The 22,122-nt window shown below is 43.3% G+C and overlaps 1 protein-coding gene across 1 annotated transcript in view; it reads right to left on the bottom strand.

The window, feature by feature from the left end:
- Positions 1-21,713, bottom strand: part of RREB1 (ras responsive element binding protein 1) — a 72,779-nt gene extending 51,066 nt beyond the window's left edge. The window contains 2 exon segments of the mRNA XM_044292955.1: positions 11,067-11,129; positions 21,403-21,713. Coding sequence (XP_044148890.1) covers positions 11,067-11,078 — 12 coding nt within the window. The 5' untranslated portion in view covers positions 11,079-11,129; positions 21,403-21,713.
- Positions 21,714-22,122: the final 409 nt, after the last annotated feature.

Here is a 22,122-nt window from a genome sequence, read left to right as displayed (position 1 = left end):
GTCAAAAACACAGAAGAGGCACAAATATTTCTATTATATCTATTCTTTGTAGGCTCCAAAGTTTGGGCTTACAAATAATGATCATGTGAAACAGGCCTCAGACTACAAAGTCTTTTCCCCTAAAATTTTGTACTATACAATCAAGGCTCTTTTCGCACCGACTTCTATTTTCAGGATCCTGGACAGATTTGATCTGTTACAATCTGATACTGCACAGCTTTTGTTGGCATGCTACCATCAAAAACCGTGAACCTGATAAAAAAAAAAAAAAAAAAAAAAATAGACAAATGTAACCAGAGTCTAAACTATTTTTCTTAAAAAAATAATAAAAATCACTACCTTTACCTTTGACAAAAACAAAGATTTTATATAAAGTAAGGTTCTAATAGAATAAGGGCAGCCTTTCTGTAATACTAATACATGATGCAACACAATCTTTGTGAATTGTCCTTTGGTAATACCAACTACGCATACACCAAAGATAAAGTTATCTTCACCTGCTAATTGTAGACTAGTACCCTGTACGCTAGTTACCCTGGTTAAATATTTGCCCGTTTATCAATAGCGGGGTATATATATATATATATATATATATATATATATTTATTATACACACACACATTGTTCCCTGACTCTTTCTATTTACTAATGCTACATGAAACAGGCTGTAAAGCATCCAGTTTTCCCTCTCCTTAAATCCACCTTAGAGGAATGAGTAATAGGTGCACATCACTGCAGACCTGCTATTGCAAAATCTCTCGGCTAATCTCTCTCTCCCTTCTCTGCTACAAATCTCCAGGCAAGAGGATGCAGGCCAAAGTACAAGGCAAGAACATTGGCCAACTGTTGCTGCAGCCGCTCTCCTCCTCCTCCTCCCACCAGTGTGTGGCTCCTACTCTTGCCAATCACCACCCTGCCAGCAGCTTCCCCGCCCTGCTCATTCTCCCTGACTGACAGCGGTGCTCTGTAAGCAGAAGGTGAAATCCATCAGTGAAGAGAAGAGTAAACTGCCTGTAGTGTCACCCTGTACCATTAACCCTTCGCAAACACCACCCACCCTATAGTTCAGGACGTTGCTTTATCTTAGACATCCTGAAATGCAAAATTTGCATAATCCCCAGAGAAGAACTACTAAAAAATTAAAAAAATTAAAATAAAAAAGTAAAAAAAAAATTAACATTTCACACCTTCTGATGTCTGCAAAGTGATGGAAATATGGACACGCCGGTGGAATCAACACTGCATTACTCTAGCCAAGGGCAATTGCAAAGGGTCACACAACTGCAAAAAGTTTCCAAATACTAATATTCTTTAGGACATTCTTTCCCGATCCCCCCTCCCTCCCTGAATGAACGATAGGCAGAATGAAGCAGACCACATGATTGGTAAAAATAAATAGAAGAAAAGAGCTCTCATCCTTTTAACCTTGGACTCATTTGCTTCATCTGAGTCTGTGGGTACATTCTCTTTGCTAACCACTCAGCACACTGCAAGCTCTGATAATAATGGTTAATGTTTACTGAAACCTGCGCATGAACTGTACTAAACCCGATAGCAGAACTTTGCCTGCTCAGCCCTACAAGCATCCATGCCGTGTTACTTTTTATATTTGACTTTTTATGAAGTTTTTAAAGTTTAACAAGGGGCAAAGTTAGAAAGAAGCCACAGAAATATAAAAAGTTGCATCCCCGTACGCCATGCAAACATTTCTGCAATACTGTCCTGAAGCAGAAGCTCAAACATCATGATGATGGTAAATACCATGGGGGGAGAGAAATGGCAATTGTGTAGAGGATAGAGCTTTAACAACCGTATCATATACTGGTCTAGGTAAAGGTGAAAACTAAACGTATGAAGGTCACACCATCATGTTCCTTTATTATATCATGTGTCTACTTTGGGAAGGTACTTAAAGGGGTTGTCCACAACTAGAAAAACATGGCTACTTTCTTCCTATGGAATATACTTACCCACTCACCAACGTCCCTCCAGATCCCTGCACGGCCGCCGCTGCGTGGATCAAAATAACTGGTGACGGGTGGGGTGAAGCCAATAGCAGGCCGTGGCGGTGACCTGCTTCCTTAGCGTCACCCGTGATGCAAGGGGGCTGGTTACAGTCGCGGCCTGCTATTAGCTGCACCAAACACCCCCCCGTCACCGAGTGTTGTGATCCACGCGACGGGGAGATGCAGCAGTGGCTGTGCAGCGTTCTGGAGGGTCGTGGGTGCCGGGAACCAGGTAAGCATCTTCCATAGGAGGGGCCTGGGCATTGGGGGGTGCCTATACTGTTGGATTACCCCTTTAAGGCAATATCCTCTGGTCGAGACCATATCATTTTGCCAAAACTTTATTTACTCAGTTTGTAACATAAAAAGCCGATTCAAACAACTTTAATTCTGATGGGTCTGAACAAGCCCTAGTAGAGTAGTTCTGCCATTTGATTTACCTTGGCAAGAAAAGAGAAAAAAAAAAAAAAAAAGCCTTTTTCGTCTGACTGCACCTTCCCCCAGCAGCAGGATGCTCTCCAGTGTACAAAGGTAACTTATAGTGTGTACTATCAGAGTGGAACAGCAGCAATAGAACCACAGTCACCCTGGAAGCATGCTGCACCCTATGTTTAATGAACAAACAATGGTACCTTTTAAGCCGGGACCAAACAGGCCGAGCAAGGGGCGGCCAAACAGTCAAAGAACAGAGCCAATGTGATAACATGCAAGAATTCACTCACATACGGTAATAGCCGATTATCTTACCAGAACACTCAACATCTTTACCCCAACACAATATGATATAAAGAGGGTCTCCTTCGGAGATCACTGTCAGCACAGTGCCCGTCCCGCTATGACGATTCTGCCATGTACAATGGGCACTGCACATCATCAACTGTAAAATATTCATAACCAGCTCTAGCAAGCAGTAAAATGAAGGTGCGTCTCTGTATCCCTCCATGGAGTAAGAAGTACAGGCATAACACCACAAAGTTTCTTGGCCCTGGGGAGTGGCAGAATCTATTGTGACTTGAAGGAATCTTAGCAGAGGTTACATGCTGAAACATGGCCTCGCCAGGGGAAAAAAAAAAAAAACACACAGATAGGATCCTTAGACTAGATGTTAGCTTGCTGCTGTTCTTTACTCAGTCATCTTGGAAAGTCCACTCTATACAAATTTGACATATTTTTCTAATGTAAAGTAGAATATTACGCCAAAGAAACGTTCCAATTGCATTAGAAAACATAAGAAGATGATGGCAGCTGCAGAAAAGGTCTTCAGAAGGCACCACCAAGTCTCACTAGTAGGGATGATGGAACTTGTGGTTTCAAGTTCGGCGTACAAGGTTCCGGGTTATCTAAGAATTCTGTTATGGATTCCGCTACCACGGACCATAATTTTTTGGTCCGTGGTAGCGGAATCCATAACAGAATTCTTAAATAACCTGAACCTTGTACGCCGAACTTGAAACCACAAGTTGGCTCAACACTACTCACTAGGCATTGATAGCTAGGCCAGCTAACGTTACATCGGTCCACCTGCCCAAACAGTAGTGCAGAAGAACAGCAAAGCAGTTGCCCATAGCATCCGGCTGGTGACTTGATTGGCCGTTATGGACATCTGCATCACTTTCCGTTTTTCTAAACACAGTCCATTAAGGCTTACAAAAGCCACACAAAGTCAAAACCTGAAGCATCAGGGTTTACAAAGTATACAAAAGGTCTACACATGATGAAAAGGGTTAAAACAAGGAGAAAAACGGCAACAAAACAAACGTTATATGTGAACTTGTCTCAGCCACAAGGCTTGAAAGGAGCAACAGTTGGTGCCCAGAGCATTTATCCCCCTCCCCCCTGCTCTGCATCTCCTCCACACCCTTCCAACAACTATCACAAATCCTCAGGCCTCGACTGCCAGCTGACAGAACTGTTTAGTCAGCAGCAAGAGGTAGAGATACACAGATCTTCTAGTCCATCACTGTGCTCCACATCGCACTGCTGCTTCCTCACATAAATTGTAGTCTAGCAAATGTAAAATTGTATAAATCACAGCAAGCGTAAGCATATGTTCATAAAAGTCTCTAAAAACTAGAACCTACATGTGGGTCTGGATGGGTAACAGTACAACGTTTCAGGCTTTTTAAAGATAAAAAGACAGAAGGAACCAGGCTCGGACTGGCCACAGGTGAATCCCCCAGAGGCAGGTGGGCCCTCGTACACTGACTGTACTATATAAAGATATTCAGTGTACAGCATCAGCCAGCCTGCGCAAAATTATAATAAAACGGAGTCGATTCTTTTACAAACTACCTTTTGTGACTTGATAAAGTGCACTCAAAGTTAGTGCATAGAACAATCGGTCCGATGCCTACTCTTGGTTGCTCTGGGCAACTACTCCACTTTTCCATTGCACCAGTTTTGGTACATTCACCCCACTATATGATTCGAAATCAGCTAACATATATAATGTGAGGAAGATGAAGCAAAGGAATAATGGAGTAGTTGCCCATGGCAATCGGTCTAAATCCAGCAGCTTTAACAATGAGAAATTAAACAAAGACCTGATTGGTTGCTATGGGCAACGGCTCCACTTTCCTCTGCACAAGTTCTTAGACAGTTCCTCCCAGTGCTGGACTGGGGTGCCTAGGACCAACCAGTAAAATGTATTCTGAGAGCTCACTGTGCAGCTACATGCAGATATTTCCTTACTCCTGTTCTCAAATTCCTTAAAATTGCACCAACACACATTTATTTTCTGGTGTGGCCTGCGCCGCAGACTCTTGTCCTGGAGACCTTGTGGGTCATTTACACACACTGGCATTTCACGCTGGTCTTTGATATCCCCTGGGCTGCCAGAGGATGATCTTAATGTATGAGGAGGCGCAAGCCTCGTCATAAATGAGGCGCATCCTCACGCAGTCCATACAAGTAGCCTTACATTTCCTAGAATTGGGGTGTATTCAGACACTTCATTTGGAGGAACCTCTGAAGCACCTTCTCAATCTCCACATAGTGGTATCAATAGGTCCATTGTTAATAAGCCACAGTGAGGTTTCTAAAATGACATAGAAATGTTTTGTTGTCTAATGGCTTCCATGGGGTGTTATTTTTCTATGGATGAAATGTCATTGCATCCTACTCAACCAGACCAACAGATATTGGCAGATGGAAACATCACAGGAATACGTTTGACCGACCGCTTTCTCACTCTGTCCAAACGTAGCATGCTCTGGGTGTGTTTTTTTTTTTCTGGTGCTTTCCCATAGACTTCTCAATAGAACTTGAAAAATGCAGGTTACTAATGTAGGGCCTCTTTTTGAAGTTTCCATCCAGGGGCTGTCCAAGTTTAGGATGGACAGCCCCCGTCTGAACTGACCCATTCAACTGAATGGATATCTTCACATGAGAGATTTTCCACATGGACCACTGGTCCATGCCAAGAAAATCACAGCATGTTGTAACTTTAATCTTTTTTTTCCAGCAACACTCATTCATTCAAATGAATGGGTCTGCAGGTAAAATGAACTGTGCACGGACACCATCCATGTGCCGTCTGTTTAAAAACATCACCATCTGGAACAAGTATGAATTTCCCATCATCCATATGAAAGACTCCTAACAAAATAAAGGTCACCACCACAATAGGAAGCCTCCATCCACCACCATCCACATGAGGCAATACTAATGATAACAGTGACTGGACTTTATATCTTATTTGTGTCAGATATCTGATTGAATTATTTTACCATTTATACAGTCATCTTTACTATGATCTAACATCTAAGGTTGTTGGCGCCACAAAATCTCTACAGAAAAGCCAGCCTTGGGTTATCCGCCTTCAGGGCCTTTTGGACAGACACCCCCCCACATCTCTGGATTTACGGAGGGAAGAATATCTACATGCTCCCCCCCCCCCCCACTATGGTCCCTATTGTCAACATCTGTTTTGAAGGAGGTCACACGTGCCGCTGCAGCCAATGACTAGCCACAGTGCTGACATATCCTGCATGTGTCACACGACCCATCAACATAATGCATGCATGTGGGACACGTCACCGCTGAGACCAGTCATTGTCTGCAGTGGAACATGTAACACCCAGTTGGACAGGGGTCAAGAAGCGGGTCCAGACCGTGGCAGTGGGGGACCCAAGGAACCACTGAACCCTGTGGCGGCAAGTATGCTTCCCTCCACTGGTCCAGTGACATTTTGGGGTGGGGGGGATGGAGAATTCTCTTCAAAAGGCCCCTGAAGATGGATAATCCCCTTAAAAAACACCACATACAAGCTAACACTACCCCAGAATGCCCAGGCTCCTCCTCTAGAGCATACTTACCTGCTGTGTCCCTCCGGATCCCTGCACGGCCACCGCTGCATCTCCCGTCGCGCGGATCAAAACATCCAGTGATGGGGCGAAGCAGCCAATAGCAGGCTCTGACGGTGACCAGCCTCCCTAGCATTGCGGGTGGTGTTAAGGAGGCTGGTCACTGTCGCAGTCTGCTATTGGCTACTCCCCCTGTTGCCGGGTGTTTTGATCCGCGCGACAGTTAGAGGCAGTGGTGGCCGTGCAGGGATCCGGAGTGACGCGGGTGCCGTGGAGCAGGTAAGTATGCTCTACAGGAGTGGCCTGGGCATTCTGGGGGTCATTATTGGGATTGGATAACCCCTTTAAGCTAACAAGAGAAACACCAATATATTAGAAAAAGCCTGAATTAAAATGAATATCTGTCAGGTAAGATCTGACGACATTGTGGAGTGAACGTAGTGCAGATTTATGTGGAGAATATCCAAATGAAGTCTGCACCAAAGCCGCACATAAAGCCACATGATTTATCAAGTTTTTTGTCAATTTTTTATGCTGATTTTCGGCAGATCTCACCGTTCCATTGAAAAAAAAACAAAAAAAAAAAAAAAAAACACACAACACACAACAAATCGACAAACTGCGATTTCAAAATCCACAAAGCAGGTCAATTTCTGCGCCGAAGAAAAAAAAAAAAGCAAAGTGTAGATGAGACTTGTCTAATCTCATACACTTTGCCGATACTGTACTACGCAGCGGTTTTTCTGCACGAAATCGGCACCGCGTGCAGCCACCGTAAAGGTTAGACGCAGTACCGTATTTTGTTCTATAGCAGTGGGCTACGTTATGCAGACTAAAAAGAAAAAAAAGTTAGAAAGCAATAAAAGACAGACATTCTGTTAATAGGCAAAAGCCCTAGAAATAGAGAAGATTCTCTTCACGCCCATTTGCAACCGTTTTTAGATACAAAACCGCACATGTCCAATTAACCCTTTAGAAACTGAAGAATCCCACGCTGTGGCCTAGCAGCAAACATTTTAATGGAAATCATATTGCCATGGCCCATCTTGTTTGGCCCCCTCCCTGCAGCTCTGTGATCTACTGAAGCAACTTCCCCCATCTTGTGGGAGCAGCCTGCATGTTTCACTTCCCCAACCAGTGATGCCTGTCTAGGTGCCCAGCCTGTCTCCAACTCCACTCCTGCTAACCCCTTCAGGGTCGGAGGCACAGCGCATCCATTTAAGTGAAGGATTGGCTCTGGCTCATCCCATTTCTTACATTTTTGACTAGATAAAGGCAAGCAATAATAGGATTAGGGGAAGCAAGATTTAAAAAGGAGTTTAAAGGTTTTTATACACTTTACATCGGGGTCCCTGAAACACAACAGGCTGCACACGTTCCTGGACTTTAAGACTGTTCATATTTGCATCTAAAATGCGTCTGCTAGACAACACGTCTGGTGCCGCTTTTCTTGTGTATGTGGGTGGGGGATCCATCTGAACAAACCCGCCTGAGGGGGTCTGACAGCCGTATAGATGCAAATAAGCATTAATTGTTTTTGTTCTTTTTCTATAATATTCAGGTAAGTCATCAATTTGACAATCAAGTCATCTTGCTGCACCAGTATCAAAAACTAGCACATCTTAAAGGAGTGGTACAGTACAAAGATACTGACGAGCTATCCACAGCATAGATCATCAACATTAGATCGGTGGAGGGGGTTCAACTCTCGGCACCCCGGCCGGTCAGCTGTGTGAGGGCCACTACGACTTCTAATAGCTGATCGATGGGTGCCGGGAGCATCACTCCCTTGCCGATGTGATGTTGAGGATCTATCCTAAGAATAGGTCATCAATATATTTGCACTGCACAACCCCTTTAAGTCTCCCCATGCACATTAGTAGGTTTGGCTGACAATCTAATGCCAGGAGTGCCCCATCCACTTTTTCCTGACAGCTGTAGGGTTACAGTAGGATAGGGCGAACTGAATTTTTCACCCAATCCTTTTGTTTCCAGGAGATAAACTACCACAAGAAGTGTCTGGCAGCAGCTTTCTCCGCTCTGCCCATTCACAACATATGTTGGTTTCCATATATCCTACCGGTTACTGTTGTTTCCCTCTGGCATGGTACAGAAACTCCAGAGGGAAACTGATCCTACGGTTTTCTATGGGACATCAGTCCGCCATAGCATGCAACTTTTTTTGTCCGGTAGATCCAGGCTGTGGATGGTAGACTACACTAAACTTCACAGAAGTCTAGTACACACACACATCAGTTGGGTACAGGTTCTGCATCAAATACCTGACCGGACACAACTGATATACAGTATGTGCACCCACCCTCACCATGAAGAAAAAGACACATCAAAAGTGATATGGTTTATGTCCAATTTAGAATAATACAAAGCATGTAGACGTCTCCAGTGCTATGATGATCATCCGTAGTCCTCCTGTGCATTTGATCTTGCCTTCACAGGTTACTGCACCCTGCCCTTGAAATGTACCATGCAAAAACTACTTCATCATTCCCATGTGATCAAGCAAGTTATTGTGGAGATTATTTTTGGTGCCCTCTATCCCACAGTTTTCCCTCCCTTGCATTCCTCACATTACACTATAGGTCCTAGCTTCTTAAACCGTCTAAAGTAGGCTGTAGCGTGACATACACATCCTATACCAAACCTAAATTTTCATCCCACTCATTTAAAATTTGCTTGTTCCGCAACACAAACCCTATGCATGACGGACTACCAAGAGGCCACGAGTTGTCATGCATTACTATGGATAGTACCACACAACAAACAAGCGTTCTGTCATACACGCAATAATTATAGGTTCTTTCATCTAAATTACATTTCAAACAAGTCCATAGCATTTGTATTTGAATTAGTTCTATCAATGCAATACAATTTTAGAAGGCTTCCTATGAGGGATTGCACTGCAGATGCACCCAGGCCGTGGTGCTTGAGGGGACCAAATGCTTGCTGCCACATAACAAGACAGCAGGACGAGAAATGGGTAGTATAGATTTCTGATGGCAATACATGATAATTTCATCAAAAAGCACCAATGCTAGATGGACCTACTGTATCTTAGGGTGAGTTCACATCTGCTTTGAAAGCTCAGTCTCCATTAAAAAGACCGGACAAAAGAAATCCTGCCCCATTGTAATCAATTGAGTCTGTTGAGCTCCATTTGGGTCCAGTTGTGTGCCCTATCCAGCACTTCCGTTATTCTGCTCCTCTAACGGAAGAAAAATAGCAGTGACCCGGCCTTACTATACAAAGTAATAAATAGGATCCTATACCATGTTAAAGTCATTACATGCAATGGTACGGGGGAATTTACTCCAAGCTATGTCTCTGAACACCCGTAAATACTTCTGTTATAACACTGGAAAGAGCATTAATAACTCACATTACATAGTTATACACAGAACTCAATGAATACAAAAACATTGCAAAGCACAAACGACTGCCCGAAGGGGAAGCATGGCACAGTTGTAGAGTTCCCACAGAGTGTAATAGTTAAACTATTGATGGGAAAACAGAACAAAATGGGGGCTGTGTTTTAGGTGAAAACAAGTGGTCTGCTTACAATAAATAACCAAAAAATGAAGCGTACATACAATCAGTGCTGTCAAACAAACGGAAGACCCATATACATAAGCACAGGTCTGGAAACAACGTGCAATCCTATAGGCTGCCTTATTGTTACGCAGGGTAGCAAAAATATATTAGCATAAGACAGGGATGCTCAACCTGCAGTCCTCCAGCTGTTTCAAAACTGGACAGCCTACAGCCATATGGGCATGTTGGGAGTTGTAGCTTTGCAACAACAGGAGGGCCATAGGTTGGGCACCCCTGGCATAAGATGTACAATTAGGCGCTAACTGGCTATCGGGACCTGGTCAACTATAATGCAAGTTGTTTTCACTGAGATTCGCCATACACCATCAAAAATTCTCACAGCTGCTCCTCAGCATCAGATGACAAACCAACACTTTCTTGGGATGGATCACTTGATTTGAGTAACAGTTTTATTATCCGATGCTGAGGAGCAACTGTCAGAGTTTATAGGAAACCTATCACATAGACATCAAAGTGTTGTCGGCCGAACACTGTTTCTGGTGGAACTAGCCTACATTCTAGTGAGTATGGCTTCCCTGGCAGATGAAGATGGGGCAGAGAAGGATTGGACCCGCTAAATTTTAAAACACAATTCTTTTGGTCTCCCAGAAGATGCGCTTAGAGTTGTCTGGCAGCATTTTTCCCCCCTCTTTCTCCATTGAAAACACATACATGTTCGGCCAAACCAAGTGTTCATCCGACAGCTTCTGAAGGTGCATGGGCACTCTTAGATTGCACGTGGCAAACCTCAGGGAACGCGGACCTGTGAGCGAACTTTCTAGTGCCATGACCATTTACCTTTCCATCACTATTTAACCATATTATTTTCCATAAACTTTTGCAACTTTATCTCAAGTTATGACGGCTGCAGCCAAAGGTAACCTAGTCCATTGTTCACACCGTCCGATGAGTTGGTTATGTCTCTAATCAGTCTACTTGGATTACAAGTATGGCCACAGAAGACTGGTCCCATCATCTTACCACAATAAAGATGTTAATCAAACCGAGATCTATTGTTTGGTTGCCTTTGAAATGCTGATTATTCTAAAGAACATTATCTTATCACTGGTTTTTCATGTCTGGAGAGAGCGGAAATGAAAGGTAGAGAGAGGGAAAAAAAAAAAAGTAAAATATAGCCCTTATATACCTGGTTTTCCATCGGTGAATGCCTGCTCTCTGTCCCAGTCACCACAGGGGTCACTTTAGGTTTCTGCAATTCATTAGTATCTATTAGCAGCGTCAAACTACTCGAGAGTCCACATTATTTTTACTTAAGCATCATTTCATTTGACTATGACAGTGTAGAACATACATGACATTAAACAAGATAATACAAAGGCATTCACAGTCATTCCCATGTCTGGAGGATGTCCTCATAGCATCAATGTAACTGCAATCCAGGCAAATGTAGAAATTGACATGAAAAGACCCCCTCCAATGAACAAGATACTTTCCTTATGGGCCCTTTCACGCAAGTATATCTGTCCATCCTTATTCTGGCCCTGGAATATGCATGGATAACGGATAATATACCATCCAGATTGCTTCGGTAATTCATCCGAATTTACATGCGTATTCCTTCCCCCCTACATTGTTGATGCACTTCCATAGACTACGATGGGCGTATTTGGATGAAAATGCGCACATAACTAGGACATGCTGCATATTTCAAATACTGATGCAAAATATACGGCCAAGTGAATAGCCCCATTCATTAACCTTACAGGGGGGTTCTGGCACACAAAATACACGTCATATACAGATTGGAAAAAATGCTTGTGTGAAAGAGGCCAATATCTTAGGCCACATTTACATCACATATTATATATTTCCATTGTTCTGCTCCATTAGAGGAGCAGAACAACAACAAAAATAGTAAAAGTGCCTAACGGAGCCTCCAAGGCAGAGGTTAACGTGTCCATATTGTAACAAAAAAAAAAAGTTTTTCTTTCTTTTTAGTTTTATAGTCATGGAGTACTACAGTTTTAAGTGCCTCATCAATCATTAAGAAATAAGTTGAGGTCTGAATAAGTTATCGTTATGTGACCTCCTCTGGTTTTTAGGTGGTGCTACAAGCATAGGATCATCTGTCTACGTATCTCCAGTACAGCACCGCAGTTTGAAAGATCTCCAAACCAAAAAAAAAAAAAAAAAAAAGGTGTCCAGCCTTTAATATGTAAAACAAAAAAAACACAGACAAAAATATATTAGAAAATATTTCCCAAAAATATCCTACAGAGAAACTTTCCATGCTGACCAACAATTCTAGGCAGATTGCAGTTGCACACACTACTTGGAACACACAGCATCCTCCCTTCCCAGTATCAGATGATGAAATGATGAACCAACACCCATCAGAATCCTTGTTTTTAACTGCTAGAACAAAACCTGGGTGCGTTACACAGATCCGGACGGAGTGCCACCTGGTTGAGTTTCAGGAGCAGCACATAAGAAAGTGTGCTTTCTGGCTAGGATTCAGTTTTGAAATCTGGCACTGTTGTATATGTTACCTTTCCAGCATCTTGTTACCATCCTGTGAAGGGATTTATCTGCTTTGCTCCTGGAGGGACCTGGACTACACTGCAAGGCTTTTGCAAGCAGGAGTGAAAGCCAAACAAAAAGTAACACCCCCCACCACCTCTTACTGGCAGTACCGTAACCCCCGCTAAGCCAGGAGCCTAGGCAAGGTATAGCAACCCATAATTAGGTATCCGGAGACGGACAGAAAGGTATAATTGAATAGATGCTACTGAAGAAAGTTTTATTGTAATTATCATAGCTACACATATACATCACAACTCTGAGAACTCTACCAACACGTAAAAGTAATACTGGTTGTAAAAAACAACAACATGCAAAAGACATAAGCAGTGGGATCGAGTTATCAAAATCACTGAAGGAAAAGTCCTCCTAGAGGGAAATGAGTTCCCAAACAGGAAGCAAGACATGCGGTCCGGGCTATTAGGTAGTAGCCAACATCCTCTGCAAGAAACTTAACTTGCTGAGGAGCAAGAAGCGACTGTCCAGAAGAGAAGTCAAAAAGGTTTACGTCTTTATAGGTCACATGGGTTAACGTTTGAGTTAAATATTTAAAACTAAAATAAAAATATTAACAGCATCATCTGGACTGCGTTAGGAACGTAGAATATTAATGTAGGTACGCCTGGACCAAGAACCTGGACCACGGGTACAACAAGATAAGGGCTGCGCCAGTTAAGAGCTAATAACCAGCTAAGCAGATAAGGCTCCAGATAAAAGACAGGCAGCAGTGGGAGGGTGATTTTTGTTCCTTATTCCAGGCCAGGCCCTGAACAAGCAGTGTCAGAGACAGGCTAGCAGTAGGGGAGACTGTGGTCAAGTAAATATCTTTAGTCAGCCATCAGCAGGAGATTCTATCAAGAGATCTTCATTAGGGGCAAATAGTCTGGAGCCAGTAGTGCCGGGACGAGCAGCTACGGTATTCAGATGTTATAATTAGCCCACAAAATACTCATAACGACTGTGTTCATCCCACACATTTTTTTGGTCCCTAACATAGCAATGGCTATTCTTGTCCACAAAACGGACATGTTCTATAGTCTGCAGAGCGGCTGCATGGATGTGGACAGCACATGGATGACATCTGTGCACTGTCTGCATTTTTTGTGGACCTCTAGAAATTAAAGGGTCTGCGTCCGATCAGATGTAGACCAAAAATACGGACTTGTGCAGGAGGCCTTATTTTAGGCTGGCTAGGCAGCCTGATTTCCATCTGAACTAATGGTTTTACACAAATTTTGATGCACTGGATCATATGGACAGTTAGTTCTGTCATAATTTTCTCTCCTGCGTTTCTGGGAAACAAGCATACGTCCAGATATATGTGAAGCTGGCCTTATACATGCATGATTACAGGAGCAATGGCTTCCACAGTTTTCAGTAAATACTGTAACTACAAAACGGTTTATTGTAAAGGACCCAACCATATCCATACTACTGACAATCTAATGTATATGAGGGTGGGAGAGGCTCCCAACTGTCCTCCACCAGCACAAGTCATAGGAAAGGAGAGTAAGGACATGTTGGATATCAAGTCACTGCCAGAGGTGTCCGGGTAGAAGTTGGACACATTCACATCTGCGTTTAGCTTTCCGTTTTTCTGATCAGTCAGAAGAACAGAAAAATGAAAAATAACTCTCAGGCTACATACACACCACCGTATGTGTTTTGCGGATCCGAAAAAAAAAAAAAAAATGGATGACATTAAAACGGACAAGAATAGGACATGTTAAAAAAAAATTGCGGGGCTACGGAACGGACATACTGATGCGGACAGCACACGATAAAATGAATGGGTCCGCATCCTATCCGCAAAAAAAAATAATCATTTGTTAGAAATCGGCTAATTTATGACGAGGCAGCCACGGGACTAAATACTGTCACGTGGTCGGTAGAAAAAGGGACTTGCGTCTATTTTTTACGACTAAAGTAGTTGCAATTCCCTTAATAAATGACCCCCATGGACTGCCAGAGGATGCACCTAATTTATAACAGAGCCTGTGTCTCATCATAAATTGAACGCAGTGCAGGGGATATCAAAGACCGGTGAAAACGCCTGTCCTTGATAAATGACTCCCATTGTCTTTTTCAGATATTTCCTTCTCAGCTGCCCTTTGATATGTTACCATCCCAAGAATCATTAAAATTCTTTCTAGCATATATCGGATTTACCAGTTCAAGGTCCAGCTCTGCTCATCGCACCTGTAGTGGGAGCATCTCAGACAGAAACTTAATTTAATTAACAAAAGAGGATCCTAATTCACTGCATCATTAGCCTTGGCAACGAGCGGAGCAGGTAAATCCACTAGGCGCTCTGTTTGCTATGGAAACCAAAAGGTTCCTAAACGTTACCATGTGGTTAACAGCAGCTTGGAGAGGATGCTGCCTCGTACCCCGTCTAAAGCTAATCTTCAAGATGGTTTCAGACAGGGCAGACATCTGTTGCTAACTCAGATCCAGTAAATTGCCTTGATCTCAAAATATGGGATGAGCATTGAGAAGGTGTGATGTCTTATTCTAGGTCTATACAAGGTTTCAACATCTACTTAACATCTACCATCAATGAATTCAATAGCCTTTTCAAAAAGGGCAAACAAAAGCGACTGAAAAAAAAAAAAAAAAGAAGTAAAATGACTCAAATTGGTTACTTAAACAGTTTATCTCGCAGCCCCAGGAGTGACAATGCCTGTGGGGGGTTTCAATTGGTTTTCTCCACCCCTATTAGCAGCAGCATCATGAAAAGCAGGGGGGTCTGCAGGTGAATCCATGTCAAGCTATTCAAATACCTGGCTGCAGAAATCGACAGAGGCTTTTAGGCTCTCACAGCTTTTCTTGTTTGAATCACACTGAGCAAACAGTCTCCACCCGTAACCCACTGCTTTTGTCTGAAGCACCTTTTCACTGAAATCTACCTTTGTTTAATAGTACAACTGCTAACAGGCTCCAGTGAAAGCAACCTAACCTGGAATGTGTCTAAACTGCCAATAAAAATACGTCTTATAGATTGTAAGCTCACCATGCAAAGACCGCCTCCTTCGTATGTGACCCCGGCGATATATTTTAACGCCCATTCCCTTTTACTTGGAGCACATCTTACAAGTCGCACAGTACTATACTGGTTCAAAGGCAATAGTGGTAATGTACCGAGTACAAGGTGCATGAAATAGGACCATGAGGCCATTACTGAAACTGTAATGATCTTCAGAACTGTCAGTCGTTAATCTCCAATTACACCACATCTGCTGCTGCCCCTTCCACTCCTTATCCCTCCACATCAGATTATTAGCAGACATAATGTCATAACCAATTAACCCCAATCTTGGGAAGCCAAAACTTCAACTCCTCTCCATATCCCTAGGTTCAGGTCAAAAGAAACCCCAATGGAATAACAAAAAATAAAAATGATATTTAATACTTAAAAGATTGACACAATAGATTCTGGAATCATATTTACAGGAAGAAAATCATGCAGGGGTCACCTTCATGTAACCTTTAGGAACTATTAACCAGTGCACGACATCTAAGGCCTCGCTCACATTTCCGTTTTTCACTGATAAGTGCTGTCCACATTTTCCACGGAGCGCACACGTGCCCATTTATTTTAATGTATCTGTGCACATATCAGTATTTTTTTTTTACTAACCTTGGGTCACGGAGACATGCACTACTTTGGTCCATGATGCGGACCAAACACACCCACTGATGTCTATGGGTCTGTGAAAATCACGGACACAACACAGAAGGCATCCGTGTTGCGTCTGTTTTTCATAGATGTTTAGAGCGGCAGCGTCCGTGGATAATGGATGACACATGGAGGGCATAAACGGACACACGGATCCTGCACCAGTTATTGTCCAGCAGAAACCCACCGCTCATGCCAGACACTGGTCAGATCCCATGATAGGCTGGATAAGGTGAAGTCCAGCAGGATGTTCCTGTAGCTTTACCGCAGGTGTGAAACCTCTTTCACTCTCTTCCGTGTCAACATCTGTGACAAGACGGTCAGTGTTACAGCCGTGATAATATCTGTGAAGGGTCCATTTTTGCCTTCCATGTGTCATCCATTTCCCCAGGTGCACTGCTAGACTGAAAAGTGATTTCCAGACAACTAAAAAAAACACTGACGGAACCCAAATCTCACAAACCACAGACCAAAGTAGTACACACAGTGGAAAAACAAGGTTGTTTGAATGAACACAGTAAGGCCTCCTGCACATGAACGTGTGCGCCCCCCGTGGCCGTGCTGCGGCCCGCAAATGAACGAACACCGACCGTGGGGCAGCCTCAGCGGATCACGGACCCATTCACTTTAATGGGTCAGCGATCCGCCCGTTCCGCAAAAAGATAGGAAATGTTCTATCTTTTTGCAGAACGGAAGTACGGGACGAAACCACTCCGTAATGCTTCCGTAGGGTTGCATTCTGCATCTCCGGATTTTACTTCAATGGGTCCACATCCATGATGCGGAATGCCCACAGAACGGTGCCCGTGTATTGCGGATCCGCAAATGCGGTCCGCAATACGGGAACGGGCAGCATACGTTCGTGTGCAGGGTGCCTAAGACTGCATGCACACAACCATGTTTATCATCTGCGTGCCATCCAAATTTTTTTGGGATTCAACACTATCCCATTCATTTCTACGGTGCCATGCAGATCATCTATCTTCATTCAGCAGGACCTGCGCTGACGTCACCGAGCTCACCACGTGGTGAGCGCGATTATGTCATCAAACGTCCTTTTGCAGGTCTGGAAAGATGAAGAAAGAAGACAATGCCGGCTGCACGAACAACAGGATGCGGCGAGTTAATTTTATTTTTTAACATCTAAAGCCACATTTTAGTAAGCATTCTGTAATAAAGAATGCTATCCTTTTCCCTTATAACCATGTTATAAGGGAAAAATAATAAAATATACAGAACACCTAACCCAAACTTCAGTGAAGAAGTCCGGGTCTGGGTACCACATTCAGTTTTTTCTCACGCGCGTGCAAAACGCATTGCACTCGCGCGGAAAAACTGCACATCGCAACGCAATCGCAGTCAAAACTAACTGCAATTGCGTGCCTACTTGCGTGGTTTTCCCGCAATGCACACGCGACGCATCCGGAGCAAATCTGGGACAACCGTGTAAAAAAAAGGGCTTAGGGTGCCTTCACGCACTGCAGATTTTGTTGCAGAATTTTCCACGACTGAAAATCAGTTCCATTCACCTGAATGGGGCTTGCGGCTCCACTCAAGTGAATGGAACGGATATTTATTTTTGAAAATTATATACTATTCCTGAGTTTATGTTCCCCAAAATATTCAATTTTGCAGCATATGAATGGAATCATTTTTCAATGAAACAAGAACTACTGTAGTTGAAGAATTCAGAAATGTCCGTTTACAGATAAACTGTAAGATGTGGCTAAAGTAGACCTTTTAGCAGAAAACTGCTCAGTCCACACCTCCAACTTGTGTGGAACCTACATCCTTCACCTGATTGTAGATAACAGGATAAGGAAAATGTCCCACCCTTTACAGCATGTTCGAACAATGATTCATTTGACTTTTTTTTTTGTCTCGCTCTAGACTGCCAGGTAATAAACCTGGTGGGCAAAGTCTTCCTTTCAGCAAGTATAGAATATGTGATGATGCTGTTCAACTCCCGCAATGGTTATTTGTGTCTCTCAAATCCACCCACACGGAGGTCCAAACATAACCCAAAACATACAAGTCTTTCCATGAGAGCCAACATCAATGGTCCATGTGATGTTTCACTGAAATACAACAAGATGCTAGCCAACACTTGGCCTGGTCTAACATCACAGCATCTTCCCAACTCCAAGCCACTAAGACCTTCATTAAATCTTATTAAAAAATGTTTCTAAATGTTCATAGGTGATAAAAAGCAGAGCAAGCTATTTTTTGGGAACTTCCTATCAGCCACGCCATAGAAGAACACTACAGTCAGCCTCTCCTCAGCCTCAAATGGCTGCTTATAGGAGACAATAGATAACACCCTTCTGTGCAGTAAATGGAGATAAGATAGACAGTATCCATAACATATTGTAGTCTTGAGACTGTTCTTTGATGCATTTTACTTTATCAGCTATTGTAAAACAACTAGAGTTGATCTGATCTAAGTATTTCGCATATAAATGGCCCTCGGAAAGTTTATTCCATCACCAGTATCATCAGATAGCACATCATGAATTCAGCTAATCCCAGTGGATACAAGTCAAATCATTTTTAACTAACTAAACACTTTTGTAAAAAAATAAAAAATGCATCTTGCCTTTTCGAAAGATACAAGGGTTAATTTTAGTTCTCTTCTGGTTAGCTGCTTAGCAACACTTATCCTGTGACCTTCGGAGAACTACCTTCTTTTAAAAGGGATAATGAATACCAAGATCCCATAGTACTTTGCCTTTTATTACGTCTCTCTTCATAATGTGAGACCTTTCTTGGGAACTTATGATGCCACCATGGACTTCCTCAGGATAGGACCATTGCTGTTAGTTTGCTCTTTTCACTAAAAGTTGTAGCACAAGGTATCTGCAAGGTCAGTACATAAAGTACAAGGCATGCAGGTTAATCTGAGAAAATGGAAGCATCCTCTACACGCCCAGTATGCCTACAACAAATGTAAAACAAACACACACACAAAAAAAAAAAAATCTGCTGAGCAGTAACTCATTCATTGCAGGGGAAACAGCCCAGAAACGCCAAAGAACTCCAGAGCCAAACAGGCACCAACTAAGACAATGAAACAGGCCATCACTTACTTTCCATACTCTCAGCACCGTCTAGACAGCCTTGAACTGTAGTAGTACCATCTAGATAGAGGAGCAAGTCATCTTTTGAGGTTTATAAGCAACTGGGACAAAAGGTAGCTTATTATCTTGTAGCCACTGACCAAATGCAGAGCCTACAGGTACAGGCACATAGCCTATGCATCTGGCAAAGGAAGGGTTACATGCAAACTCCAGACCATCTGACTGTGACTTGCCCCACACAAGCAAAGATAGTAGGTTGCACAACTACAATGTAATCCAGACTGGTGAGATGAGGTGGAACTCTTGAACATCAGCATAAGAAAAAAAAAAAAAAAAAAAAAAAACACAAGGAAGGAGTATCTGCTCCCTGCAAACTCTCATCAGAGATGTTACAAAGGCGAGTTGTCCTGGAGACATGACGAATGGGCTTCTCTTCGCTGACAGCGGACTACTACTCCTAACTTAGTTCTGGCACTATCCCAGCATCAACAGTTTACTTGTTTGTGGCATGGATGGCAATTATATAATGGTTATTATTTTTAAATGGTGTGAAACAATGCAAAGCAGGTGTGTTACGAATATTTAGAGCCCCACTGTGGGCAGGGACACACTGTGTGGACAGTAAGGCTATGGGGCATAAAACGGCCGCAAAAAAAAAAAAAGGCAAAATGGGCCATTTTTAATCAGCCTTTTTTCATGGATGCCTTTGTGAAAAAACAGCCCCCTGAATAGTATGGGGGCCATCGGTCTAATAAAATGGACAAAATAGGACGGATGTGTCAATAGACCTGTAGACGGTAATGGTTCCGAAAACGGCCATCACATGGCTATTTTTCACTGTGGTGTGAATGTACCCTAATGTGGTGGACAATGACATTTATGTAAAAAACATAAATAAAACACACAATATCCCAAACACCTAAAATATTTACAAACAAAGCTCTACAAGAAGATGCCAAATCATCACATGCCACACATCAAACATGGAGGAACCAGAGCCTGACCTCCCAGCCACTGAGGGGTTAAACTGAGTGAGGAGAGTGAGTACCCTCCATCAGATACACTTCCCTCCCCTAAGTTAGTGCAGAGTATGTATGTTGGTGCTGCTGTGCAGGCTCTTAAGCCGTGTAGAATTTCGTAATGGAATGTGAACTGCTCATCCGGATCTGGGCTCCTTCTATCTCCTCAACCAGTAAGGAGCAGGGGAGGACAGATCTGCTGAGACAGGAGAAATGTTCTCTTTCTCCTCCTCCTTTTATAACCCATCAAGGATGCCTCACGGAGGACATACGGTAGAAAACCCCGGAGCTGATCATACTATGTCGCATCAGTATATAACACTGTACACACACAGCCATCCATATACACATAGCGTGTGGAGGACAACATCTCAAGGACGTGAGCCCACGAGGAGGAAGAGGAAATACATAAGTCTTCAAAACTTTTTTTTTTTTTCCCCACTTAATAAAAATATATAAAGAGTCAGCAACTCTAGAGAAAGTCCATCCCCATCATCTCCTGGAGAGAGCCAAGCACTGGGGGGAAATAATACCCTGCTTCTTAGCAACCATTAAAGTCGCAATCTCCTGAGAGACCTGCTCCCTCCTCCAGTTATCTACTCAGACAGGAACCCCCCCCCCCCCCCCCAAAAAAAAAAGACTTGACAACTTTTTACTGTATCTAACTACATTCCCAGGTCCAAACAGTGGTCAGTTGTGTTGTGGAGGAGCATCTATGCAGAGATGGCTGCTAGGAGGAGGAGTATGGAGGTGAGAAAGTTAGCAGGAGAGGTCTTCTAGATCTGTACTTTGATGCCAGGCTCCTTCCTGTACTCTCATGATGACGATCACTGCTACGTGTGATTCCTCCCCTGATCCACACTCCATGCCCAGCACACGGAACAGATGCTAGTTCATAGACTCCACTTTATCCCATGGGTGGAAAGTTTGTCAAGGCCACCAGGCTGCCCCCCTCCTCTCTCTCTCTCTCTCTCTCTCTCTCTCTCACACACACACACACCAAGTGGTATCAGAAAACAGACGAAAGATACATGGAGGATGCCACAAACACACAAGGACAGGGAGGGGAGAGACACACTTCCCCATCTCTACCCTTCCCAGCTGTACAGAGTCTAGAGGTCCAAGCCCAACTTTCTCACAGCTCCACAAAACTTTAGGTGAACTCACCTTGGCGAGGAGGTCTTCATCTCATAACGCTGGATGCCATGGAGAACGCTTACACAAAAAGAAATAAAAGTGTATAAAAAAGAAAAAAAAGACAAGTTGCTGGGAAAGTTTGATAGGTCCTGTCTACGGGAGGCCACCGAGCTGAGAGCAGCACCATCCAGGATCTGGTGGTGCTTGCTAGTTAAAAATAAACTTTGCTCTAGGAGGAGATGATCTGGCTGGATTCCTCAGCTCAGCCAGTTTAATATGGATGAGCATCAGGTCCTGCAGGCAAAATGCTGCTCTTGGTGCTGCTGCTGTTGCTGCTCAAAGCTGGTTGGTAGAAAGACTTTAACAAGGAAGGGGAAGGAGAGTCAGGAGGGCGGAGAGACAGAGGAGAGAGGAGGAGATGGGGGAGGGGAGGGGAAAAAAAGCAACATCATCTCCTCTCTAGCATTGAGTCACATAACTTCTGAAAAGTTTGTCTTTTATCTTTGCCCCCCCTCTGTTCATAAGATCCTGATCAGACTTTACATGAGGGGCATTCGTTAGAAAGGCAGCACCCTAACCATCTGCTTGCTGCAACTACCTGTGGATGGTGGGACGATGCCTGCAAAGTTCTCTAGGTGGATGATCAGATAGATAGAGCCATAGAGTGTGTGGCAGCTGTCAATGATCTCAGCTGCTCCTTTCAGATGGGACTTCTGTGTAAAATGTCACCACGACAAAGGTCATATTGTA

Source organism: Bufo gargarizans, chromosome 5 (assembly GCF_014858855.1).
Source record: "Bufo gargarizans isolate SCDJY-AF-19 chromosome 5, ASM1485885v1, whole genome shotgun sequence".
Classification (NCBI taxonomy): Eukaryota; Metazoa; Chordata; class Amphibia; order Anura; family Bufonidae; genus Bufo; species Bufo gargarizans.
The sequence above is the reverse complement of the archived record's forward strand: the minus strand, read 5'-3'. Positions and strand labels throughout refer to the sequence as shown.